Source organism: Opisthocomus hoazin, chromosome 9 (assembly GCF_030867145.1).
Source record: "Opisthocomus hoazin isolate bOpiHoa1 chromosome 9, bOpiHoa1.hap1, whole genome shotgun sequence".
NCBI classification, from domain to species: Eukaryota; Metazoa; Chordata; class Aves; order Opisthocomiformes; family Opisthocomidae; genus Opisthocomus; species Opisthocomus hoazin.
This window is the reverse complement of record NC_134422.1, coordinates 31,503,274-31,531,128: the sequence shown is the minus strand read 5'-3', so window position 1 is coordinate 31,531,128 and position 27,855 is coordinate 31,503,274. Positions and strand designations below refer to the sequence as shown.

The 27,855-nt window shown below is 38.0% G+C and overlaps 1 protein-coding gene across 1 annotated transcript; it reads right to left on the bottom strand.

Moving 5' to 3' along the window:
• Positions 1-199: 199 nt before the first annotated feature.
• Positions 200-26,551, bottom strand: MPP4 (MAGUK p55 scaffold protein 4). The gene is made up of 23 exons (XM_075430453.1): positions 26,421-26,551; positions 25,899-26,039; positions 22,692-22,808; positions 20,485-20,606; positions 19,465-19,542; positions 18,691-18,771; positions 17,995-18,126; positions 17,260-17,341; positions 16,030-16,115; positions 14,954-15,025; positions 14,309-14,505; positions 13,109-13,173; positions 12,308-12,325; positions 11,204-11,242; positions 10,448-10,468; positions 9,203-9,217; positions 7,650-7,691; positions 6,664-6,834; positions 5,681-5,761; positions 4,619-4,712; positions 3,689-3,797; positions 1,627-1,761; positions 200-616 (listed from the first exon to the last, which is right to left on the bottom strand). The coding sequence occupies exons 3-23, from the start codon at positions 22,723-22,725 to the stop codon at positions 425-427; spliced, it is 1,866 nt and encodes a 621-aa protein (XP_075286568.1). The 5' UTR covers positions 22,726-22,808; positions 25,899-26,039; positions 26,421-26,551; the 3' UTR covers positions 200-424.
• Between the last annotated feature and the right edge of the window lie 1,304 nt (positions 26,552-27,855).

The window sequence follows — 27,855 nt, the reverse complement described above, 5'->3', positions numbered from 1 at the left end:
TCTTTGCTCAAAGACAGCATGCTAAAAGCGCATGCTCTTGACTGAATATTGGCTAAATGTTTGTCAGTAAGGCTTCCAGAATGTTCATGTATTACAGTACCAAAATGACCATAATAAAAAGAACTTTTCTGTAGCTATGTATAAGTAAATTATGCAGACATGCAACAAAATAGATTTTTCTTTATTCTTGTAATTGAGCACTCACAATATTTCCTTTTTCATACAAAAGTGGATGCAGCTGTAACATAAAAAGCTGAAGAGCTACACAGAACATAGTATGATTGTATCTCCTGTAGCAGCTTCTTTCCTAATCCTCTTCCAAATCCCTCACATACAAGGACAAATTCTTGCAATCCTGACATTAGGATTATTCTTCAAGTAAAACATAAGCTGTAATCTTTCTGAAGCTGCCTGCTGCTCAGAATTAGGGCTGCGTATCTGAGCATATCCATATTGCAGGGACCCACTGGGGCTCATCCTGTGCACGATGGACTGCAGACAGCAGCTGTGCAGATGCTTCTTGTAAATTGTCATTCACAATCACTTGATCAAAGAACTGACCAAACTGATCTTCCATTTTCTTAGCCGAATCTTCCATCTCCTGTAAATCTTCTTCCTGTGAGACACAGAGTAAGTCCATAAAACTTCAGTGTTGTGTCGAGAAGCATACCTGCAATGGCATCTGCAGAACACCTTGGGCCATGTAAAAAGGAGGTGAATAGATAGTGCTAGTGCACCTTATTTCGTTTACAGTTTGCTGTTGTAAAGTATGCCTGCCACAGTCAGTTCCAAGTCTCTGAAACAGAGCTGACTGCCACATCCTTCCCAAGGAAGTATCTCGTGTCTCGGTATGCTCCATCTGCCCCAAAACGGTTGTTCTACTGATGAGTGCTGGCAGAGGATGTTAATGGATTGGAAGGCAAAGCTTGTGTTCTCAAACACTTGTGTTCTCGTTCCATATTTTAGTTTATTTCCCCAGTATTCATGTTTGTTTCTGCTATAGCAATCATGATTCATTTCCATATGCAGTTATGGACTGAAGTGTCCAAAATTTTAAGATGCTAAACTTGATAACTATTTGCATGGAAACAATTGTGACAATGCACTAGACGCATGTAAATACAAGATACGCCTTTCCTACAAGCAAGATTTGTGTTTTATATATAGAACTTAGTATAGAATTGATATTGATACTGTCATTAAGCATATGTGAAATAACAACGCATTCTTATAACTACATGGAAAAAATATTTGATTAAATTATTGAATGAAGCACATTCCAGATACTTCAGTGCAAACAGTAAATATATGTGTTGACTCAGATCTTGTCACAAAGCAGTTAATTAAAACAAAAATATACAAAATAGCCTCTTCTTTAAAGACATTTTGAAGCAAAATTCCTCATTCCCCAGGTACAAATTTCAACCCTTCTGCTTCAAAGCAAATCTGGAGGGGGAAAAAAATTCCAACAAACTAAACAGAAAAGGACAAGAATAATTTAATGTGATCCTAAAGACACAATAATCTTTTTTAAAGAGGTAACATAGTAACATAGTAGAATGCATTGTGTTCTAAACACAGACTCCCAGAATAATAAATTGAGTCTCTTCTATTCCCAAATCTCACCTTGAATTTCATGTTCACATAATAATCCGTAATGATCCTGGCATTTTTACGAGTCTGCCTCATGCAGCTTATGTTGGATGGCTTGATGAATATAATGTAGGGCCTTAATTCATGAGTCCGGGCTACTTGTATGCCCTGCAAATTAAGAGTAAAAAGGAGTTAAAAGTGTTTCAAGTGTATTTATCCCAGTTTTACTCTCATGAAGCACTAATTGTAAACAATGTGCTGTTATCTCCAGACCTAGCAGTAATCTGTTTTAGAAACACCTACTTTAAAATGACCTCACTAATAATCCGTGGACCAGACGTTGTTAAGCAACTGTAGTATACCAATCACTTAATTCTGCTTCGTAACCTTATTAGGAGGCGCTTTCAACTCCAGTGAGTGACTGGATATTGTCACTAACAGATATCTACAATCAGCAACATTAAAGATGAATCTAAAAATCTGTTTTTTCAACTGCTGGGGAGTTACCTTTGGAAAAAGTACACCTTTATTCCTCCACACTGGAAGAAAGTACCCTGCTTTCAGAAATCTCTGTGCTGTGTAACATTCCCTGATGCTAATAAGCATTTTTAAACTACTGCAAAGCAGTGGAGGGAACTAGAAAAAAGGAAAAAAACAAGCACAGCATGTAAAGTTGGCCAAGCCACCAGATTTAAAATACAAGTATGCAAGTATGCAGCTGGGCAGTAATTCTCCAACCTCACGGCAGTTACTGAAGAGTAGCTATGTGCCACTACTTCACACCCTTCCCAAAACTTACCGTTTAAACCCTAGAAAATGGTAGTGGCACATCTCTTCAAGTAGCAAGATTACATTTTTTTCCCCTCTTGTTTAGAAGTGTAGGAGAAGAAACCCAAGGATGATTTTAGATGTCAAATGAAGACTTAAGTGTGGCCTAATCTGCCCCCTCTAGCGGTTTGGATTTTGAGTAGTACCCCACACGTCATGTAATAACTTTTATTTCAAACAGCGTAAACCACTGATAACCTAAGGCTCTGACTATACTGGGTCTGCATCATTGGAGGGAAGTCTCTAAAAGTTATGAGTTATGGTGTCTCTCTTTACATTCAGTTAGAAGAGATGCTGAAACCCCATTGCCTAAACAGCTCCTAAGTACTAAATACACAAGTAGGATTTTGCTGGACACAGCTTTAAGTCTCTTAGATATTTACAAACTCAGGCCTTTATTAGCCTTACCTTCATCAGCAAATTCAATGCAAAGATACAAGGGAAAAAAAAGTGAATAGTGTCTAAGTGAAAAGATTAGCATGATCAGTAGTTCTGAAAGCACTGGAGGTAATAAAAGTAATTAAGAAAAAAATACAGAGGAATGCAAAGATTGCATTCAAAGTTTTCTTGCAATACTCAGCATAGAAACATCTGGTAATCACCCTAATTTTTGAAGCACCTCTTGCCAATGTCTGCTAGGGCATATGTGAAGCTGTGCAGGCTGTGCTTTCTCATATAGTAAACATTTGCAAACTGCGGTTCCTAGATGAGTGCTGGTCTACACAGCAAGCACTGGCTGGAGGTTCTTGTAGAGCTGTTTGGTCATGTGCGCCAGCAGCTTACTCCCACCTGTTTACTGCTGAAGAGAAACAAATTCATGATAGAATTCCCTGCTTTTGCTTGATTACTTTAATAGTTACTGCTTTTACCAAAGGGTGTTCAGAGATTGCTAACGGAAGGACAGAACTCTCAACTAAGAGGCCTCGGAGGAGGAGGAAATCCCATGCAACAGTCTCCACGTGAAAGAATAATCCTTGCTTCAAGCAAGTACGAAAATTCATTTCTGTACCATTCCACCTGATAATGCAGCTGCTGACTTGGAAACAAATTAACTATACTGACCTGCACACACTTGTCACTGTAGTAGTCCCCTCCCAAGACCCATGCAAAGAATAATCTATTATTAATAAGCACCATGAGCTTAATATGATGAGGGAGAAACAAGACAACGCAACTAACACTGTTCCAATAGCTCAAGAATGTACAGAGAATTATTTTTCCTCCCAGGAGATATGAACTGTAGAGTCCCTGCCCCTTTACAACTCACCTGTGGTTCTAAATCTATTACACAGATCTTCCCTTCATCGAGGACTGTTCGCACTGCATCAATACTGGTACCATACAGGTACCCTTTGTATTCCCCATATTCCAGCATTCTGCAACAGCGGTGAGGAAGAAGGAAAATGAAAGAGCACTTGAGTCTCAGAAGGTTCCATGTAAGGGTGAAATTTTCAAATGTAATCCAGTGATCAAGACTGAATGATCATAAAACATAGTGAACACTGATGACCAACCTCCACCTCTGCTCTTCCCTATTACACTGGACACAAAGTCAGAACCATTACAGTTCAGCATCTCCAAAGCATGCATTTTTTTTACTCATCTTGTTGTTACAAATTATGTGTTTAGAGGTTGTGATTCTAATGATAAAATGCTTGTCATTTATACAGTACTTCATCAATCAGAAGATCTTAAAGCACTTGGCACAGCCCAAGGACTGTAGCTTCTGGTATTGGGCTGGTCTGTCTTAGCAGAAGGATTACTAATACACAGAAAGGAGCAGACACTTTTGAAAGTTTGGCCCTTACAGTTCAGGTGCTGAAGATGTCCATCACTGCAGAGGTTTTGCAATAGAGATGTACATCAGGATCAGGTCTGACTCACTGCTCAACATCAGAAAGCAGTCCAGTCTCCAGAAGTGTCAAACTCGTAACTTACAAGCACATCAAATGAGCTCAGGCTTGGAGATGCCACTTTCCTTCAGAAGGATTCTGAGATTAACTGTTGACGAGTTTATTTGCAACTGCACACAGTTTTTGAAGCAACAGGCTCAAGTAGTTTGACTAAAATTTACACCCAACATGCACAGTAAGTATGAGTGGAGGCGCGCAGACTGGGGACCTAACTGCAAAACTGTCTTTTCTTGGATCATGTTACATTTGAAGTAACAAAAATGTAATTTCTCTCTCCTAGTTACCTGTGGCTATACACCATGTTTTCAAAAGTTTCCTTTGATACGTAATGATATTCACGACCATTAATTTCATAACTCTTCTGAACACGAGTGGTGTCTGAAAAGATACACACACAAAAAAATCAACTGCAAGTAAATTCTTGTATTTTTATAAATGAAACTGAGACAACTTTCATGAAGGACTACAAATCAGTATTTTCCATAAGTAATAAAATGAATTGTTTCCACTTGTTAATCCAGAGCAAAAGCCCTATCTACTGTACTGATTGCCCAGTGGCAAGTCCTTGAAAATTAGCAAAGCACATCTCTGTTTCTTGGACTGGAAGGAGAGCAGTTTAATCCAAATATCTGACTCAAACCAACCAGGAACTGCTTTGGAAATGGTTGCACAACTGGTTTTAGTACTCTGAGGTAGAATTTATTAAAGTTCATTTGGAAACATCGCACAAGCCTTCCAATACTTGCATCTTCCCCATATCTGGGAGCTTAAGCACAAAAAGAATTTCTGAATTTTCAACCACCTTCAGATTCATACATTTCCTGTTTGGTTATCCAAATCACAAGAACCAAATAAACACAGGTAGAAACAATTTCAGTTATGATGTCAGAAATTAAGCTGTGTAAATCTCACCTGAGACTAGAAGGCTAATAAGGAAAGCTGCAAAGCCTATTAAGCACCAACTTCTATTACCTTCATTCTCATATCTGATCACTTAAACACTATGAACTTACAATATCCCTAATAAACACTCTTATTTTTAAATCTAGGAAAAGCAAACATCAAGATTAAACAAAATCATGCAGACAATCTGCTGCTACATAAAGCTTTAAGGATTTCAGGAGCTGTAACTTGAAAATACGTTTGGGAGTTTTGCCAAAATAAGGAGAAAGATAGTATTTTAAATGAACCCTTATAAAAGCAAATGAGACTGGCTAGCAGTAGAGCTGAAAAAATAGCCATACAGCAAAGAGTGTGTGAATACACAAAGGCAAGAGGGAGGTACCTGACATTACCTAATCCTGTTTGAAGGGGGTAGTGGGGCAGAGAGGAATAGTGTTACATACGAGGTACGGCACTCTGAAACTCTCGTGGGTTACTTGCGATAAGCTTTCGCCTTAGCTCATTCACACCAACTCCTGCAGGACCTGAAAAGTTGGAAAAGCAACTAATACGACTGACAGAGGTACTTTTTGTATGCACACCCCCCATTTTCTAACACATTGGGCACACCCAAATGAAATGCAAATAAGTTCCCCAAAAATGTACCAGAATTGATCAAAGCATCTTGATTGATTCAGGGTACAAATCACCTCCCAGCAACATAGTCATACCCAGGAGGCAACTCAGCAATAACATTTTAAAAGAAAAAATTATTATCAAATACTTCCACACTTAGAGAGGACAATGGATTTGCCTTTACCCAGTTTGCTTTATCAGGATCCTGGAACAATGCAAAACAGCAGCTTCCTTTCAGTCACTGTCATGAAAGACTACGTAAGAGCCTGCAGCCCACTTAATATTTCCTATAGCAAGTAATATTAAAGGCCTATTTTTATCTTTCCCTGCCGCCCATGATTGAGATTTTTCTAGTAGAGTTTAAAATTAAACATTCTTCTTACTGTTGCCATATCCATGCATTTAACGCTGGCTGTAGAAATGCCTCCATGTAAAGATGTTTTCCAGTAAGTTACAAATGTTTTCTCATTGCTTTCTGTACCAGTCCCAACTGAATATAAAACTGAACCATTTCCCTAATAAAATCCGTTATCAACCAGCATTTATAACTGTACGGCTTCTTCTGAGGACATTTAAAAAAAAAAAATCACTTTCTCAAGCAAAGAAGATGATACATACATTAAACTTTAAAACCAACAATAGGGTCAAACTGCAGACAATCACTCTTGAAATGTTGCTTTGAAATCTGCCTGCAGTCTGCAACTGCTGCAATGAGCAGCAGGAAATCTCAGTGGATCAGACCATGACTGACTGTTTCCCCCCCTCTGTTACAGGCTGTGAAATTTGCATGAGAAAGTAATTAATCTCTTACCCACTAGTATAATTAGTCTGTTCCGGTCTGCTGGGTGCCGCTGGTACCTAACCACCTCTTCATATGGAGCTGCGAGCGTGCTGTAACAGCTGCTGGGGCACCGAGCATAACATGAGTGCTGGTTGGTCTGGGATTTCCTGCGACACAGGCGCATACTTCTACGGAAACCAGCTGTGAGGGCAAAGACATCGGTACTGGAAAATACACCCAAGATGCACGCAACTAGTGCTTTAATCTAGAGTGTCTATTTCTAAGCTGCACAATATACTGTTTTTTTGAGCCTTATGCGGGGTGGAAGTTAGTGAATTTCATTGCTTCACTTGGAATGTCAGCTTGGTAGAACCTCTTGCACATTAGAAGATGGCTAAATAAGAGGTCCAATCTCACTGAAAGTCACCTGGAAATTAGACTAGAATTAAAGACCCCCAAAAGATCCCCAAAATAAGCCAAAGCAGAAGTTTCTGGCCACATAAAGTATCACTAGGGAACTATTTTTTGATAGCGTAGCTCGTTAACTCTCCTAAAACAAATCTAGAACATTTGCTCCAGCCTTCAGAATGAATCTAAATATTTTAAAGGTCACTGTCGTTCAGTAACAGGGATAGGTTCATTGCTCCACCTTATCATCCAGCTCTCAAAACCTCACTTTTAGGTCTACTTTTCTAATGAAAGCCCTCATGATTATTGTCAATGGATGACAGAAAACTGAACAACATTACACTCTAGCAAAACTAATTGTGAAGTAAGGGAAATCTAAACAGTCAAGTTAAAATAGTGGTGATCAGGTCTCAGAAGAAACCTAACAGGAAGAGAGATTTAAATGGAGAGAACAAGCATTAGTAGGAGGAAAGTGACTTCTTGAAGTCTGGAAAACAGAGCACGTAGAATTCAATTCAGTAAGTTTTCAGGTGAAATAAAGAACTTCAGACAAGCACTTAATCTAGATCAAGCCCAAAACATCTTACTTATCTTTAGTCATTGCGTACCAATAAAGACTCGTTGACCAAATTCACCAAATTCTTCCTCTTCTACAATACGAAGAACAAATACTCATAAAATAGAAAAAGAACAGTGAAAGCTTAAGAGCTAGATGGCTAACAATTATTGCTGATCCCAAATGAAAAACAGTGTTTCAGTAAACATATGAAAGTACCATGCCTAATCTAATAAAAAAAGCACAATACTCCATAATATGAAATATTCAAATATTTCACGTGACTGATGACCAATTCAAAGGACCAACACTTCTGTGAAAGAAAAACTAAACATAGAAAGTCTTGATATTTCCTAAATTAGATTTGCAACTCAACATTTTGTTTCATTCCTAAGATAACTAGATGCCAGACAATGTTTTGAAATACTTCTAGTGAAAAAACCTCCACATAATTTAAGCTTTTCATGTGAAACCTAGCTCACAAGAATTCTTTAGTTATAACATTACAATAACCAACAGTGGCTTATAATCAGAAATAAAGAAATTTATAACTCAGTTTCTGCCCAATAGCATGCTTGCAAATGCAACGTGCATCTGCTCAGATCTTTCAGGCAGAACAAAAACCTGACTTTATTACTTCTTTTTAATCATCTTTGGATCAGTGATATCTGTGCTCCAATATCTGACGTGAATCCGTTTCCTCCAATTCTTTTTGTCCCCATTCTCATGCTGCTCCTTGTGAAGGCTTAACCATTCAGGTGAGCCTTCTAAATCTCTACATGTGTTTTTTTTAAATGAAATCTCTCCTGTAAGGCTCAAAAATATCAATTTCCTAATAGATCAATGTTCTAACATTTTAAAAGTTATTTTATAAAGGTGATTTGAAAACAAGTAACTAAGGAAAAAAAAGGGTGTCAGCAGTGTTTAGACTTCTCTTCAAAAAGGACTCCTAATCTTCCCCTAATCATGCATGCAGTTATCCAAACTGTGTACTCCTTTTATTTAGGTGTTGTTAAAGCAAGAATACGATACAGGAAATATAGGTGTGTCTTTAAAGGTAGTAATTGTTCCAAGGCAAAAAACAATATTTCCACTTGCAAAGCATGAAATGTATCATCTTTTAGTACTAGATGCTTTTGATTGACAGTTCTCAAAGCATTCAAGTATCAAAACAAAATTAGATGCATCTTCATTACTCTTCGTTCACATCTATACACTCTTCGCTACTTGCACTTTTAAAATACAGTTTTATTCCTACATTTCTGTCTGTACTAACAACTCCTTCTCTATGACTGTAGAAAAAAAATACTTGGCACAAAACTGCTCGTTCAGGGCAAAGTTCAGAGTACTGTTCAGCTGACATATACCTGCATCATTTTCATCTCCAGGTCTTTTAAGCCATCATTCAAATCTTTTTAAAAATTTCTGCTTTATCTACCTTCTATTCTATGGTATGGAGTGCAGTATGCAATCCTACAGGGAACAAGCAATTCAGCTACTGGGTACTGTAAGAGGAGTGGTAGTTCCTGGTAATGGAATAAACACAGATAAATTCTAATAGATTACTGCTTACAGGAGACAGGGAGAAAAGAAAGTTAGTGTTACCTTCTTTAAGCTCCTCTGCACATTCAGATAGACACAGACATAAAACAATTAGTTTTGAGAAGGCAGTCTATACTAAGATTTAAAAAAAAATCCAACCAGCATTGTGCAATGAGTTTAAGAAATTTAGGAAACAGGTACTGTAGACTTTAAATCTAAAGTATGTCTGTTCAAGCATGAATTCTCAGTTCCCAGAGAACAAGAGACTCAGCTACAGCATTTATGCCAGTACTGTACTTGCAAAATACATCACATGGATGTTCAACTACTGGCTGAAGTAAAATGTAAAATAGCAAATATTTGCACCTTTATTCCTCTGACTGTCTGGATACAGCAGAGAGCCGGCCTAGCACTGAGTAGTGAATAGGATTTGCAAGAGTAATCCCTCAGTGCAGTTATCAGAAACATCCTGGCCTGAAAACAAAAAAGACTGCCCTGTAGACCTGTCTTAAAAGCTTTGGACATTGCTTGAGAGGTGGAAGAGAACAAGCCACCTGTGATAAGAGGAGAAGATCTGACTGGCAAGTAGGAACCTTGTGGAGAAGAGCAAGTGTAAGGTGGAATGACATTTTCTCCACAAGATTACCAAGTATCTCGAAGTTTAGCAGTAGTAGATTTATTTTAGCAGGAAAATTATTTATTTTAGAAGACCGAAGTTCTGCAGAACTCCGAATATGCTGTAAATAGGTAGCTTTTCCCTAAAAAAAAACCCAAAACACCCCAAAACCAGCTTGTTTAAAAAAATCATGGATTGATTGTATGTCTGATACATAAATCATTCATTTTATAAAACCATTTTTGTTTCTTGTATGCCAGCCACGCACACAATAAGGAATACAGAACAGCTCTCCTCTTTACTACATCAACTCCTACAGGTGCCTGGGATTCAGGCCTCTGTTACCCTAAAGTAATCCAATTATCCGCTGACATCAGTGCAGCCCCTGCTGTCACAGCTTGCACAATTATAACTGATTAGGATTTGATAAACAGATCTAGTACCGATGCACAAGAAGAAACACTCACGCCTGTGGGATAACAGGACAAAAACCTTACTGCTAAGGTAATGAGAGAGCAAGACGAATAGTTAAGGCAATAGGATTTTACATAATGGCTTTTCAAGCCAGAATGGCTTCTAAAGCTAAAATGTCATTCTAGTTTCTGTCACCTGCTTGTTTTTAAGACAGTCTGGACTCCCTTCTTGCAGCAGAACAATAGCAAGGAATTTGGAGTTAGGTCAGAGGAACTTACCAGACTCAAATGTTTCTTCATCTTGTTTAGTAATCCAGATAGCAAAGATATTAAAATAAATTAAAAATTTAATTATTTTCCTCCTATAGAATTTCAGGATCAGAAATCTCTTTTTCAGCACCTATTAGTCGGCCTCACATATACCTTCCCCACTTCCCTCTACAGTAAGGTGGCAAAACACAGCTTGCCATGCTGGAATTAACTGTCTGGTCTCCACCCAGTCCTACAGGATCACATCCCTCTGTGAGAAGTTTCTCAGTTACCTCGTGAGAGGGAAGAATGAGCTGTGCTGCTTTAGGAGGCAAGTCAAGCTAACAGTCTTCACATGTACTATTTACATGTAAAAACCTATTCTTACTCAGTGCCTAAAAACATATGCTCCTGAGATCAGTTTCTTGACAATTAATTGTGTGGGTTCTCCAAGACTACCAATCATCTGTGGCATTAAATCTACAGTAGGCAAAAACTATGGTAACTTTACTGCCACAGTACAAAACTGGAATCAAAGAGGTTGGATTGCATTCACACAAATATTTTTGGGGTGGTCCCTCTTTTCAGCACAGCACTTCACTATAAGCACTGTACAGCGTAACTGCAAACAGCTCATTTTAATACACTAATATAGGATGAGGTTTCCAGGCTATGAAAAACAGAATTTTCTACCATTAAGTTCACTAGGAGAATGAGTGTTTTTATCTAGGGAATAAAACCACGCTTTAACTAGCTACGACATTGAAGCAGACAGAATTCAGTTACCTGTTTCCACACACTTCTCATCGATCTGCATGTCATCCTCTACAGATCAACGCAAGGGGGAAAAAAAAAAAATCATCTGAATCAGAAAAACACTGGGGAGGAAAAAACCTTACAGATCTTACAAGACTGAACTCAGACATCAGAAAGAAAATATTCAAAGCTCAGATCAGCTCTAGACATCTTTAAGGATTTTAACATCATTCACTCCAGCTTACTGATGTTCCCTGTCTTTAGTGAGGAAAGGGGTCTTCTTAAAATAGTGCTCTGAAGGGCTTGTGGCAGAGAGGCAAACATGTCTAAATTGAATTCTTCTTTTTCAAGTGATAAAAGGTTTGACATTGCTGTCACTCTGTTTATCCTGTAGATACCTATTTATTAAGTATTACCGTGACAGAACATAATTTTCCACTCACTCCCTTCTCTCCTGTAGCTTTTATAAGTGTGATTCTTTCCAATATGCTTCACTCAAAGAAAGGGTTTTATTTGGTTGATTTTATTATTATTTGTACAAGGAAGAAAAGGAAAAAATTGATTCGGCTCCCTCTCCACCCCCAGACCACCATTAATTCACATCCCTGAAATGCCATCTCATGGGCTCAGGCAATCTGATGGGCTCACAATACTGCACTGTTTGTGTGTTCTGTTCTTGCGTGCGCCTCCAGATAGGCCTGGTAGGAGCTATTTTCCAGTTACAGGGCAATTGTCAGGGCATCTGTCAACCATATTCTGCCCATATAAAGAAATACTCTCTCAGAGCTGCTTGACTCAGCTGCTGAAGATAGGAGAGAAAGAGGGAGAGGAAGGGAGAAAGAAAAAAGTAGTCTCTCCTTCCTCAAAGCAACCCATCCAAACTGTCAGTTCCCTACCAGATAATGCATAGCTTAAGTTTCCACTTTAAGACAACGTAAGCTTTTACTATTTCAGGTGAAAAAAAGACTTAATTTCAATTATGCTAAGCACACACGATGCCAAGAACTTGGGTTTCTTTTGCATGTATTTACCAAACTGCCTCATTTCTGACAACTTTTTAAAAAGCCTGTAAAACCATGTGCTATATTGATTCCAGGTACAGGAATGCAATGTTGTCAAGATACGATCTCCTACCTTCTTCCACAGTGCTTACTGCCCACCACATATCCATTGAAGCAGTTAAAATGTAATAAAATTATGGTGAAAGCGAGCTCCACCTTTAACGAACAAAGCAATCAGTGCAAGAAGAATCTTAGGCAATGAAACACACTCAATCTGGGAGCTATCACAAGAGAAAAACGAATTTTATACTAGTATAAAGAACCATAGAAGAAAGTGGGGAGAGAGAAAACAGGAAGATTGTTCTTTGTCTGGGATTAATTGCATGTTTACAGAAAGTTACAGCTGCCAGAGGATAACGTTTCTAAATTGTCATGACGAACAAACTCATGGGCAGCATAGCTTATCTTGGCTCTCAAGGAAAAAAGTTCTGTTTTTCTGTCAATAGTTTTGATGACAAAGAAACATTCTAAGCATACTGCATGGCATCTTCCAGTGCACAAATGTTATCTGTGTCCCCAGAAAGCCAGGCTAGTACAGTTGTCACCTCAGACTTATTCACACCCAATTCTCCTAGAGAGAGAGAGAGCTCCTAGATCTTACAGACTTCAGAAGGAGTTGAATTCACAGCTTCTCTCACAGTCAGATCCAAAGTACACTGGAGACAACCACCTCCACCAGGTGTACTCCAGGTACAACTACCATTAAGTATTTATTTTCCTGGGGATAGTTAACACGCTTCTGAGGTTACAATATGGCTCCAGAAACAATGTCTTTGAATTAAACTGAATTGTATGAGCTTCTATTTCAGTATCCCTGGAAACAGAGACAAGACCTTTCTTTCCTGCTCTACCATTCAAACAAGTTTTCACTCACACATTGATGATTTGAGACAGAGATGGGGCTGGAAAGGCTGAGACCACCAGAATTCTCGCTGCTTCCTACATAGAAATAGATTTGTCACAATTAAAGAAACAAAACAGTCCACAAGCACATTATGCTGCAGTCAGATTTACTGCTTACATATAAGATCAATCAGTATTGAGCTGACAGAAGACACCAAGAATGGAAATCTTACCAATGTTTTAGTCCACAACAAAGTTCTGAAAGAAAGCCAACATGCTATCAGAACTACTTAAAGGCAATTTCCAAAGCAGCAGCCCAGAAGTTTTTGAGTATTTTGAGTTTATATAAATATAAGAACAGGAAGACAAGCCATACTGTAGTACAGACTCCTGAAAGTAGGAGAGTGTGCTACTGCTATGGGTAGTAGTACTACTACCTCTGCTATTACACAGAGCCTCTTGCTTGCAGCCTCAATCACAACCTAGTTTTATTTTAACTTTCATTATATGGACTACAGCTAGGTTTATAGTACAAATCAAAGCTTACTATCTACAGTTGCGTGGCCTTATGTTTTCCTGACACAGACGGGACATATGATTAGAGAATCAAACTGGAAAAAGAGTGCTACAGCAGTTTAACTAGTCTGGTTCTGAAAGTATGTACTGTAAAAATAATGGGCTATTTATGCAGAAAATAACAGGCAGGGGAACCTTGTTCTTCCTTGAACGTGTTTTTTTGTTTTGGGGTTGTCTTCTCTTTTAATCTTGTCTGCTCAGTTTTGACCAAAGCTGAAGAGGTCACTTATACCTCACAGGGCATCTTTGAATAAATGCTGTTTTTTGATACAGCTATGCCCTTATACTGTATGTTTAGCATCCTGCTTTTCTCTCCCACCCACCTATTTTTTTTTTTTTTTAAGTCATAGACAATTGTCTTAATTTTCACCCATCTTTCAGCTGCTACACTCCACTAGATGTCTTGGCAACTAGCATAGAGACTAGGCAACTGCTGTGAACTTCTTAGATGTCAGTTTAAGATGATATAGACGCTTGTTCTCACATAGGTGCTCTTAAGGGAAGGAGAGCAAGAAATCAGAGAACAGAAAGAGGAAAGATGTTTGTCAGGTGTCACTCTGAATCATACTGCTATATAACTTATGAAAATTTTAAATAGCAAAGTCCGAATAACTGATTTTTGAACTGGAAATCAGAAAAATAAAGGCTTCTTTACCTTTTAAGAAGATGATTTGAGGGTATAAGTCCAGCACAGGCACTGAGATCTGAAACTTTCCTGGCCTGCCACCAGAGAGCATCATTCTGGTCCACAATCTGGAGTACTTCACCCTTCTTAAACGGCAAACCTGCATCAGCACACGGTATGGCAGGATCTTGCAAGGGACAGTAATCTGCCATTGCTCGCATATAGAGCTGGTAAAGGAAATACACAAGAGTAAGTGGAAGCCATGTTTAGAACAGATACAACATGAGCTTTATAATCACAGGGCCAGATATTGTTGCTGCTTAAGTCAATTCATGATTCAGTCAAGTTTTAAAAACAAGATCAAGCCCCACAACCTATCTGCTCATTAAGGGAGAAAAAAAGATTCGTCTCATACATTGTGAAAAGAATTCACCTTCAACCTGAGATCAATTTGAAAATGTCTTCATTACCTTTAACAGAACTACATTTCAGCTTACTATTTTTACTGCTTCAGCAACAGCATACTGATGTCAGCTGAGAGGTAGCCATAAAGGCAAGTAACACTATAAGGACTGCAATAAACTTGTAAGTAAACCATTTGTTTGTATCACACTATTAAACATTATTAGGGTAACTGTTTGCAGTAGCAGTCTGGAAAAAAAGAATGTCTCTTACTGTTGTTTGGTTGCTGACAGGCCGATCAGAAACTGGAATTACTTTGAACATAATTGTCCCCTGAGACAGGGCCTAAATGATTAAATAAGGATTAAAATAGGACTGGTATTCAACACAAATATCCAAACATTGGCAGCACAAACTTAACACAGCATGGCTTTGAGGTTACTATAACGTCTATATTACAAATAGAATTTAAGCAGACAGAGTCAATATGACAATAGTATATTTTTTTGAAAAGGAAACTCAAGAATGAAACTTCAAAGTCTTGCTAAGTATTTTTAATTCAGTGAAATCTGTGTTTCATTAGAAATATATATAATTTCAACATTAATTCATACCAAACTTTTCTACTGAAATCTAATTTAAATTAGTGGCAGGGTCTGGTTAGACAAGTGATGTAAAGGAGGGAGGAAAAAAATATAAATACTTAAGAATTATGCATTCCAATAGAGTTTGTATTTCTTATACTTAGAAATAGTACAGTCACAGAAATAACACATAGAAAGACTGGATACTGATTACATACAGCAACACCTTACTGACTGGCACTAACACTTTGCAGTGAAGAACACAAAGCCTGTGGGCACAATGATGAGTAACAGGGACAGCTCAACAGATTTCTGCATAAGAATTTTGACAACAGTAATTACAACTGCCCTTTTTGGCAAGGCGAGGTATGTAGCTTGCAAGCTCATTCACTCTGCTTTAGTGCATTTTGTAACATGGACTCGTATTAGAACAGCACCTGTCCACTACTTTCTTGTGGAATATTAGCTGAGTGGAACTTCCAGAAAAAATACAAATCAGTAAAATTTGAATAAATTACTATTTTTCCCAGAAGTTGCAGGTGGAATAGCCACAATTCCATTAATTTCCATCCAGAACAGGGGTTAGATTTAATTCTGGTTTCATACATTCTGATTTCATGAGCAGTTGCGAACTTCATCCACAGTAAGGAAACAATCTGAATTTTCTGTTAAAAATTTCATACTTTCTCCTCTAAGAGAGTCTGTGTGTATAAAAAACAGCATACAGTTACTCTTAAGGTACAAAGTTGAAAAAAGATTCAATACCAGAATATTAATAACTTGCTCAGGCTCAAGTCCCTCAACAGGAACTCCATTTACTTCCACCAGTTTGTCTCCAGCATACAGCAATCCTACAGTGAAAACAAGGATGAAAGCAGCAGCAGTTGTTTTATCACAGCACGGATTATCTTGGGTAGGTGAGGCAGGGACACACAGATATACCACAGGTTTGGAAGTCAGCATTAAAAGTTTCCACACACCAGACACTTTGGATTTAGGCTATATTGCCCCTGGATAGGACTGTAGACTTCTGTGGGTCACAAGAAGGCTGTGTGTTTCAGTTTTCTTATTTCCTCCCACCTCCCCCATACAACATGCTGACAATCTATTGATGATTTGCCTTAAAAGTAGCAGAAACATTTTAATATCGCTCCATTTCCCAAAGTAATTTCTGAACCTATTCTAGCTAAACCCATTATATTAATAAACCATGAGACTTGGAATCAGACCCTTAGAAATTCCAGGTGCAGTGAGAGGCCTTGGGATTCCTCTCTGTCCTTTACAAAGTCTTCACAATATTGTTTACTTTTACATTTTCCTTCAGCTCAATTAAAACGTTAATCAAACTAGGAACTTAATCAGCTGTTGTCTATAGTTTGGGTTTTCTGCTCTATACAAAGGCCAGAAAATACTAAAAGGAACTACTTTATAATGATTACAGTTCAATTTCACTTCTGATGTTTTACATTTTAGTTACATTACATTTCCCAAGGAACATGGAACACATTCAATTCTAGGATGACAAATCAGTAACATTTCCAAGGAAACTCCTTGGAAGATTGCTTAGCAACTCATGCTACCAAAGTGTTTAGTAGACTAGTGCCAAGAACTATTACTACACATTCCTTAAAGCCCATTATCTTATAGAATCACATTTCTCCACTAGGGAATGAGCTGCCAGTACTCATACTACATTGCAATTTGGGATATTCCTGATCAATCTCACAACAGATTTATCCAGGTATTGGTGCCAAGAACACATAATGAAAAGTGCATTTGTACCTCAACTCAGTCTCAGACATAGCACATTCATATGAAAATTAATGAAGCCAGAATCAAAGTCACTGCAATAAATCACTTTACAGCGCTGTCCAATGTACGCATCTTCTTGCTCTGTAATGGAAGACTAATTGTAGAAGCTAAGCTATGATCTTACTTCAAATATCTTATTTCAAGTTCAAGTTTTTGTATTACTTTGTTTCAAACTACACATACCACTTCTGTCTGCTAGCCCACCATGGATCACACGGGCAACCATTATGTCACCTGTTACCTCATGGCGTTTAATGGTGGCACCCTGACAAACAAAAACAGAGAAGAAACACAAGGATCACTGGAGAACCCCTGTAAGTTTCCTTTCACATCACAAGTCTGATTTTCGCAATTACAAAAAGGCACTGAAAGGTACAGCCTTTTTAACACCACACAGAACTATTGATAACATAACATTATTAGTACTAAGTCCTTCAATGCCTTCAACTTCCATCATACTAAAATAACCTCAATGACTGACTGTAAGAAGTCTTTTCTATATCAAATATTGCAGCTATCTTTTGCTAAAACAGATTAGCTAAGCTATACAATATTTTCCACCTATAAGCACGAATGATTTCTAAAGAACCTTTCAGAGTCTCTCCTTCTTCCTTGCTATTTCGGCCAAAGGAATAGCTCTCAATCCTATTTGCATTTTCATTATATGAGAAAAACACCTGCCAAATATTCAAAATCTGAGTGGACAAGCCGCTGAACAACCTGCTCGAGTTGTACCCACACTGAGCAGGGCTAGATGGTCTCCTAAGGCCCTTTCCAACCTCAACAATTCCTCTGATTCTGTCAAAACCAGACAAGAAAGCACACAATTTCCATGACATTCCTGGAAAGAAACCAATATGCATTATCAATACTTGTGTAAGTTAAGACAACTTGACAGACATTGGAAAGCTCCCTCACCAGAGGCTGGTTGTTTTTCACTAAGCAGACAATCCTCATAGCTTCTTCATTTTCAGGTATGTTGTCTGGCAGTGGTGGAAGCGTTGGTTCAAAATCTTTCTGGGCCACAGTATCATGAGCAGATAGCAAGGCCTGTTACAAACAAAACTAAGCAAACCAATCAACCAACCCATAAGCAAATACCATACAATAGAACAACTTTAAACAGCAACTGGCCAGAAAACCAAAATCAGCAAATAAGTTCCTATGTGAACATAGATTGCTTTCACACATTGACATTTTCTTCTTTCCACTTCAAAATTCAAACTGTGAAATACAGTTTTAAGAACAGTTCCTCTCTCTGCTTCTTCTGGAAAACTTGCAAAAGGTGAAACATTTCTATTTCAAACTCCAGGGTAAAGAATGCAGGTTTTGCAATTACAAGGAAAATTTGGTTTTATATGTCTGCACCAACTGCTGAGAATTTAACTTGGTAAGAAACATCTCTCTCAAATGTAGCCCTTAAACCAAATGCAGCCCACTGCAGGTACTTCAGATATACAGTCCACATCTGATTTGACAACTAGGTTAGTTCATGACTAGGAAACTGTATCTCTTCTGGCTCCTTTGCCAGTTCTTGTGATTAACTGGCCATCTGTTTCCTTTCCCACTGCAGACAGCTCTGTGAGCAAACTTCTTTCCTTAAGCAGGACTTGCCTTTAAGTGTGGAGCTCGCAGTAGTTGTCTTAGCTCTTTGATCTCTCCAGACTGAGGGGCTTCACGCAAGAACTCTACCACCTGATAAATGTAAGAGAGAAAGCATAGAGACTGGTTCTGGTGGACAATTAATTTAGAAAGCTCTAAATTGAACTTGGAGGAATATGGTATGGTAAGAGTGTTAAGATCCCCTACGTTACATGACTTGAAGCATAACCATATAGTTTGCTCTAGAATTGGACAATATGACCACAGATGCACAACACTCAGCTAGGCTTAACTGAGTTCAGGCACAGTGCCATGTGCTCTAAATTGCTTTTTTTCTCCTGTGCCTCAACCAATTTCATGGCTAGTGTCAGTTTCTCCACTTAGTCATTAACTCTCAATCAGCTATTATGATTAGAAAAATCCAAAAAGCTTTTCAAAATCCTGATGTCAGACTGCTTGATTGTAGTCGTAACACTGAACCGCACAGTTACATGGGAAGAAAAATACATGGCCAGCGGTTAAAACAAGTAATTTATGTATTCAGTACACTGGCCAGGGCTCATGCAGTCTCGTGATCCCAGCTGCACGCATTTCCCATCCCCTCCTCTCTTAACACAGTAAGAGTTTTCAAGTAGTTGGACAAACATGAGGCGAGAATCTTTCAAGTTTATATAGTGTACTCAGACTTGAGACACAAAACAAATACCAGAACACTCCTATTTGCAGCTAAGTTGACTAATTTGATATAAGTAAGCAAAGCAATACGCTATGTATACACAGTCTTACCTCACAAGTCAATGCACGTGCCTGCAGCGTGACAGGAACTGGTCTTTTTCCAAGGTAGTGTTGAAGGCATTCATATATCTATTACATGCCATGACAGATAAGACAATGCAATGATGCTATGATCTGTTCACGTGATCATACAGATACGTACACCACACACAAAGGGCAATATCATATTTCTAGGAATTTGTCTGTCCAACTAGAGCCAAATAACTTGCAAACTCAGTCCTTAATGTCTAATGCATCTAGAATTGAGTCTATAATTGATTGTCTTTCCACATTATCATACAGCTGGCCAGTTATGCTGTAGGTTTGAATTTTCTGATTAGAAGAGCTGATCACAGAGGACACCTGTTGGTGTCAATTCTCTTGACTTGTAGCTTGCTTGCTTCCCCTAGTTGCAGGCCTGATTAACAAAGTAAATTTAACTTAAAACAAAATAAATTGCTCCACTAAAAAATGACCTTATGGACATTCTTGTCCCCTGCATGTTTTTGTTCTTTAAAATTTAAAGATTTTAAAAATCCTTCTTAGAGGAAAGGCAGAATTTGTGCAGAATTTGTCTCAGAGATACAGTTCCGCTCAAGAGAGAAACGCTGGCCAAAACTCTGTTCTATAACAACATAAAATCTTCAGGTCAGTGTTGGCAAAACCAAAAAATATAATTTCACAGGCATCCATGCCAAGAAGTGGGATGCATAGCCATACAGAGACTTCAGAATAGAAAAGACAGCTGAGCAGTGCTGTATTGAGCCTATGTCTCCATCTCCCTGGCCTCAGTACAGATGTGTGAAGCAGAAGAGCTTTAATGACTAGAACATTATGAAAGAGAATACTTTTTTTAATTTAAAGTGAAAGTGGTTTTGTTCACCTTGACTGCTGATGTTTGGACTGACATTAGGACTATCAGCACTTAGTGTAAATAAGCATTTAGTGTCCTGATTTGGCAAAATAAAGTAGCTATCCTCTAGAGATTGTTCTCTAGGAAACCTTTGCCCTCACAACTGAGTATTACTTTACCTTTAGAAGTGCTTGCAGCCAGCGAGATCTGAGCAGGTCATATAATATGCCAACGCCATTGACATCTCTTTTGCAGAGCAAACTCAGTTCTTGTAGCACTAGAGTCAGAACATGAGATATACCTGAGCCCAAGAAACAGAAAAGCGCAAGACATTTCAGTACAAATGGAAGACCAACCAAAGCCAAGCAGTGACCCCAGGCCTTTGAAAAACACCTTTCATCAGTTTATACTTCCAAGAAATGCACCCATTTCTTGTCTGCTTTACTGGTCTCCTGCAATCAACTGTTACATAAGAGCTTTATTTTATTATGTTATTAGTGGGCAGGGTTAGGTCAATACTAGCAGTTTTCAACTGATCTGTGAGGAAAAACACACATCAAATCTCACACATATCAATCTGGGTTCCAGCTCATACCTCCTACTGAAAAGAGGTAAACATAAAAAATTGCCTTGTTCATTTTATAGGCTTTTCTTTTGGATGACCCACTGTTTGGGTCAGGGACCATCTGTTTTTCTCAAGTCTTGAGAAGTGTAGTCACTTTGGAGAATATCACTAATAAAAATGCACATTCCTGCCAAACACATACCGTTGTCAGACACCCACAACACGTCCCAGGAAAGGGGAAGAACTGCTCTTACTATTAGAAGCAGCACTTGATCTGTTAGGAAAAGCATTCTAGTACAGTGAAAAACCGAAAAATCCAGTGTCTTCCTAAAATCTCAAGGAGGCAGAGGCTAAGAGGTAACAAATAGCTGTTACACAAAGTCAGGCCTAAATACAAACTGGATTTTTGAGAGAGCATGGAAATTAATCTTACCTCAGAAATGACAACAGATCATTTCTGATATGTGACACACTCCCCAAAAACACAATGTTTATAACAGCACTAATACAATACCATACCAAATGCTAGGAGTTAGATTTATTAAACTATAAGGATTCTCAAAGAGACCACAAGAGTTGGATGCCTGACTCCCACTGAATGTCAAAGGAAATTAAGTTTCCAACTTTTGTGTATTTGTTAGGCACAAACTGTCTCTTTGCTTTTTCAAGCCAAAGTGATCATATAATACAATTGTAACTGGGGACTTTCTTTTTTATTTATTTGTTTACAACATTAAACCTGGCATATTTCAATGAGTAATAGTGTAATACAAGAAAAATGTTTAAATAAAACCAAGACACTAGGGTCTTCTGAAGTTACATCAGCCAAAGTCAAAATAATAATTTGTTAAAACTAAAGCTTATCCAGCAGACCTAGAATAGCTGAGTACTTGCTACTGCAGACAATACCATCAGCTGCTATCATCCGGTCGCCACAGCTAACCTAAACATGGAAGCCCTTCTGTACTTACTTCTCTCCTGAGTACAATTTTTATAGCCACTGACAGTTAACTGTATCAGCTCTAGGCATTGATGTTACCAACACTTAGGTGAGACCTGTCTTCCACTTTAGTTTCACTGAGGTATTTTCCTTTTGCATGAATTTATACAGATACTTGCCTGCCACGTTTCTGCAGATGGGACTTTTACCTCAATCCTCAGGCAGAATTATTGAGTATCCAAACTGAGAAAGCCTGGAAATATACCTCATTATCAAAAGAATCATCTGTTTCCAAAAAGCAGACTTCTAAGCACTTACAAAAACATTAAGCTCTGTGAATCCTGATTGTGAGCCCCACAGGGAAATATCTCCCAAAACATAGTTAACTTAAAAGGATTCTCTTCTACAGGAACTTCCTACTTACCTTTACCAACATTACCTTTGGCGGAGACACTTTTTAAGATCTTTTCCTCTTTACTAGTTGCCTCTTTTTGAGATGATTTGTACTAATTATCTCCTAGAATGCTATCCCTACATCAAACTGGGCTCAAACAGACCAAGTTGTTCCATACAGAAGCACAAACCTTCAAACTACAGCGAATCATTTCCTTAAGCAAAAAAATCTCTTGCAGTTACTAGTAATTTTTGATACAGCTGCAGAGACCCTTGAATTTATAAGACAGAAACAAATGCCAGGTATTCTCTTCTGATGCTCTCTAAATCAACTGTACACCACCACTAAACATAAAGAATCGTTCCAATTATTAATAGCAATACTTCATCTCCCTCATGACTCAATGGAAGAGTTACAAGTACCAAGGAATACAACTTTTTGCCAGTTTTATTTCTCTTTGAAAAAGAGATGCAAAAGTTATGAGTACCATTATCTTGACTGCAGACTGTTGGCACCTCCATCTTTTCCTTATTCAAGGAGACTCCACCCACTTCTTTGAGTACTGCATTTGTGCCAACCAGGTTTCACAAAGATAGATGCTGAACTAGGGAAAAGAGTATACTCATATCAGAATACTGTCAGGTATTTTAGACTGGTAAGAAAGTAGAATTTAAAACAAGGGGGGGCAACCATTCATATCTGAAGTGCACAACAGGTTTCAAGCATAAGTTAAATACATGAGTCCCACCTGTAATTCAGTTACCCACTAGCATCCAAAATGCAGTCAGACGAACCTCAACTGCAGTATGACATTTCCTTCGTAAAGTTGTCATTAGCTTGCTTCATTAAGCCATCTAAAATAACAAGCTACTGTGTACATTTTCTGCTCCCCAGCTTTTTAAGTGCATTACCATGGAAAGTTATAATTTTTTCCAAAGACTTTTAAAGCTTGCTTTACATAAATATAGCTTGGAAAATAATCTTATTCAAGAACATATTACATTTAATTCCTCTTGTTATTGGCATAATATTAAAATTGAACAACTCTGGAGTTTCTACTGAATTTTCATTGAGCATGGACATGATTTTGCAAAAAAAGGGATACCTGTTTCTATTGCTGTTAGAATTCAAAGTCTTTGAAGGATTTGCTCCACAAAGGTTTCATATTTTCCTCTATTTCCTCACCATGAATTAACACATAAAAGTAACCCAAACCCAAATAAAAAAACCCCTTACCTTACCTTACTGGTATCATCATTTCTCTCAGGCAATTTATAATTTGTTGATACTTTTAGAAACAGAATCAAAGAAGTTATTTGCTAATATAAAAATCCCTCTTATATTATCTTTCATTATTAAAAAGCAGCATATACTATCTTTTTTTCTTTAAAGTTTAAAATAGGAATTTTTAAGTAATGCAGGAAGCCAACACATGCTAATTAATTTGTATCCATGTTGCACTGAACTTTTTGCATATAAAAAATACGATAAAAATGTAAAAAATATAAATATATATTTTAGCCTTCTAGAATTTTCTTCCAAATTCCTTCCCTCTGTTAAACATCTGTAACAACCTATCACTAACCTTTAATGTTCCCTTAGACTGAAAATGGAGGAAGCTCTCTAATCTGCTACTAATAGGAAACAATGCAGTACAACATTGCTTCAGAGAATTCTCAGAACTCTTCTTTGCAAACAAGTATGGAAATTCCCCAGGGAACACTGTGTGGTGCATTTATACCTTAAAGCATCAGGAATCTATACATGAAAGCTCTGAAGCAATTCAGAATCTTCATTAAATCCTAGTTGATCTAAGTTCAAATCTTATTTGATACAACTTTGAAGATACTGTCATGATTACCAGTATTTTAAGATTACTCTTAAAGAGTTAGATATTTAAACTGGTCATTCAAGAGATGATTCAGAGTACAAGTTAAAAAAACTTGTAACATCAGATATCTAAGCACCTCAGTCAATAGTGAACCACAGTGTGATACTATGCACAGTGAATGCCTTACCAAATTCTGTTAAACATACAGTAGTTTATCCCCTGTATCAGTAAAGCAAAAATCCTCTAGATTATTCTGCGGACAGAAAACATAGGTACAAGCAGGAAAAGTACTGTTTTGATCTGCTTATAAAAGCACAAGGCATTACTGTCACTTTTACTGTACTTCTTAGTACTTATTTTTAGAACATGCTTCCTCTCTCCTGCTAAATCATAAAAATGCTTTCAAAACGCAGTGGAAATTAAGGCGGGGGGTAATCAGAAGTTATGAGATTATGATTCAAACATTTTGTTACTGAGTATTAGTAATTCATTTCAAGTTACCTCTACAGGATACTCAGTAATACATCTTATTGAAATTCTAATCTAAAGATTGCTTTTAAAATTATTTTTTCTTCTTTCAAGGAGTAACAAAAATATAGTTTGATCCTCCCCCAACACTCAATGCAACATTTCCATTTCAGTGTTACATTATACCGCATAATCATTTTTCCACTGGGAACAACTATTTTTCGTATTTTATGAATGTAACACTGAATCCTTCTACCACACATGCAGTGGGAACTGGGTTTCGAGCTGCAATTATTTCTTTTTTTTCAACAGTCTGAGTTCTGTTCCTTTAAGAGTGTGCCTTCTCCTTTGTTAAGCTTAGTTGATCTGCCTAATGATGGATTTAACAAAGCAGGCCATATAAATCTAGTCATCAATACCTGTCTCTTAATTACTGATGACATTAAGAGCAGGACAGAAATCTTTTCTGTGGGATGGTATAGACATGGAAAGAAGAATCCCTACACTACAAAGTACATTTGAGACAGTGGTGCTCCTGGTTTTCACCAAATAACAGCAATATGAAAACACAAGTAACCCTCAGCTTGGCTGATCTCTGTCCCATTCTGTGTCATGTACACACACACCCACTTTTTCGGAAACTGAGGGTCTATAGCTCCAGATTCAGTTGAAAAAGCACTTACAAAGGGATAGTACTCAAATCTGAGTTATGCCCTAAAAGGAAACAACCTCTGACAGCTTGTCCCATAAACTACACTTCAGAAACCTAATTTCCTATTATTATTACTAATTCTAAAGCTTCTCCAGCTTTTATAACTGGTTTTTTTTTCAGATTTTTTCAAGAACTAGACAGACCCTGCTGACATCTGTTGGTTGCCATGTACAATGGCCGTTTACTTTGCTTTCTATAGTCTACACAGTCATTCAACAGTATGCTCCCAATTCAAAATCCTGATTACTTTTGTGGTAAAGGAGGTTTGAAGACAAAAGAAAAGAGCATGTCCAAACATTTCAGATGTACTATAAGGGGGCCGACTCCTGATCTACATGTATTTCACATACCAAAAGTCCAGATTTAAAAACCTCACCACATACATCCCTTAAAAAAAACCCAAAAAACAACCCAACTTTTTTCCCTCAAAAAAGAATACATGAGTAAAATCCCTGTTACAATACAGCTGGGCTTTCTGGGACAACTCCTCTAACCCCAGCTGAATTCGTCTGGCCAGCTCACTTCTACAAATACATTCTGGTTGTCAGCTGTGATCAACTTTACTTATTACTATGCATCTGTTACCACATGTATCATTTTATACCAATTGATATTGCATATACAACTTTTATCCATAAATATACTCTGCCACCCACAGAAGGCTCTCAACACATTGTACTTACAGTATGTTCCCATTCAACAAAGCCCAGTTCTCTCCAGAATAAAACTCCAGTTATTTCAAGTCTAGATCTGGCTTTTCTTATGTTTTGTCCTATTTAGCTTCGAAGCATCAGACTGCATGCCCTTTTAAGTAGGATGGGATCCTGCGAACATGTATAAGGAAACATGTGAAAGACAAGAAATATTTCCAAAAGCTTTTTGGTTTAACTAGTTAAAAGAAACTTTAGAAGATCTCTTAGCCTCAAAATAGACAAGCAAAAACCCTTGTTTTTTTGGAGAAGACTCCTCAAATGCATACTGAAAACAAAATCTCTTCTCGTGATAACTGTAGTGAAATTACCATGATCTTAAGACCTGCTTTGTTCAAATAGTGCTGTCTACCAAACCAGCACGTTACCATGTTGTCAGTTAGCATTGCTTATATTCTGTTACAAAACAGAGAAGTTTAAAGAGGAAAAAAAAAAAAAAAAAAAAAAAAGGCAAACCAAAACACACAACCCTCTCCAGTACAGTCTTGGGAATACCTTAATCCAGGTGCCTTGTAGCCTTTGGGAGCTGGATCATATTTATTTGCTCTTAGCTGGGATAGATCTTACACAGCACAGTGACTCAGAATGGGAAAGCAGTAAACCAAAGCAAGCAATTCACCCTGCTGCTGTCAAAGAAAGAATATTCTAAAATCTTCTATAGAACAGTTATTTCATTTTTAAACACACCACTGAAAATCCTCCTGCAAATAGACAAAGAAGAACATTTCTGGAGATGCTAAAATAATTCAGATTCTGCTAAAATACTAACCAATATTATTACCCCTCTAAAATACTTGCAAGATTATTTTATTTTTTTTTCCCCATGGAGCCTTGCAGCTTCTGGCATCACTACTGCTTCCATAGAGAGCAGATGTGGGATTACCTAGGGTGTGTTTAGAAGTTTTAGATACGCTATTTGTCTTGAAGGTTTACCTTAGATTTACACGAAAAACTGGGAAAGCTGCTGAATGCTGATAGCTATACCCAAGGATTTCACCCAAAAAGGCAAGCAATCAGGGAGCTGCTAGGGTTAATAACAACCAGAGTTAGTAATCCTTCCATCCATTGTTGCCTTCTTAAACTACAGAGCTTATGCTCACACTGACAGAAACAGCATTTAAACATCAAAATCTGTCAAATTCTCAACACCACAGCTCACCTCATTCATGAAGTAGTAGCTGTTTCATTTTCACACAACAAAAGGAAAGCAGCTTCCAACTGTGAAGCCTGGTTTCAGCAGCTGTCAGTAGCAACAGATGATGAATAAGTCATCACCAGGGCAGAGGAAGAATAATATCTTCCTTCTGTGTAGTTCTTTAGAAAAAGACCTACTAAATTGCTTGCTTAAAGGAAAAGGTCAGAGTTCAAACAAACTTGTAACGACTACTGTGCATTCATTTCCTGAAACTTTTATCTATGCAGACTATTAGAGCTCAGGGTCTCCTCATCCCAGGGATCTAAATAAATCAGATGGAAGTTCTTACTAAAAGGCTTACATGACATCTCCTAGCCAGTGCATGGTCCTTTCCATTCACATGTATTGCATGCAGATACAAATGCTCATTAATAGAAGACATTTCTCTGACTATTACTAGGGACAGAACTGGACATCCACGCTGTGTGCGCCAGAATTTAGAGTCACAGAATCACAGAATCACAGAATAGTAGGGGTTGGAAGGGACCTCTGTGGGTCATCTAGTCCAACCCCCCCGCCGAAGCAGGGTCACCTACAGCAGGCTGCACAGGACCTTGTCCAGGCGGGTCTTGAATATCTCCAGAGAAGGAGACTCCACAACCTCCCTGGGCAGCCTGTTCCAGTGCTCCGTCACCCTCAGAGAGAAGAAGTTCCTCCTCATGTTCAGACGGAACTTCCTGTGCCTCAGTTTGTGCCCATTACCCCTTGTCCTGTCACTGGGCACCACTGAAAAGA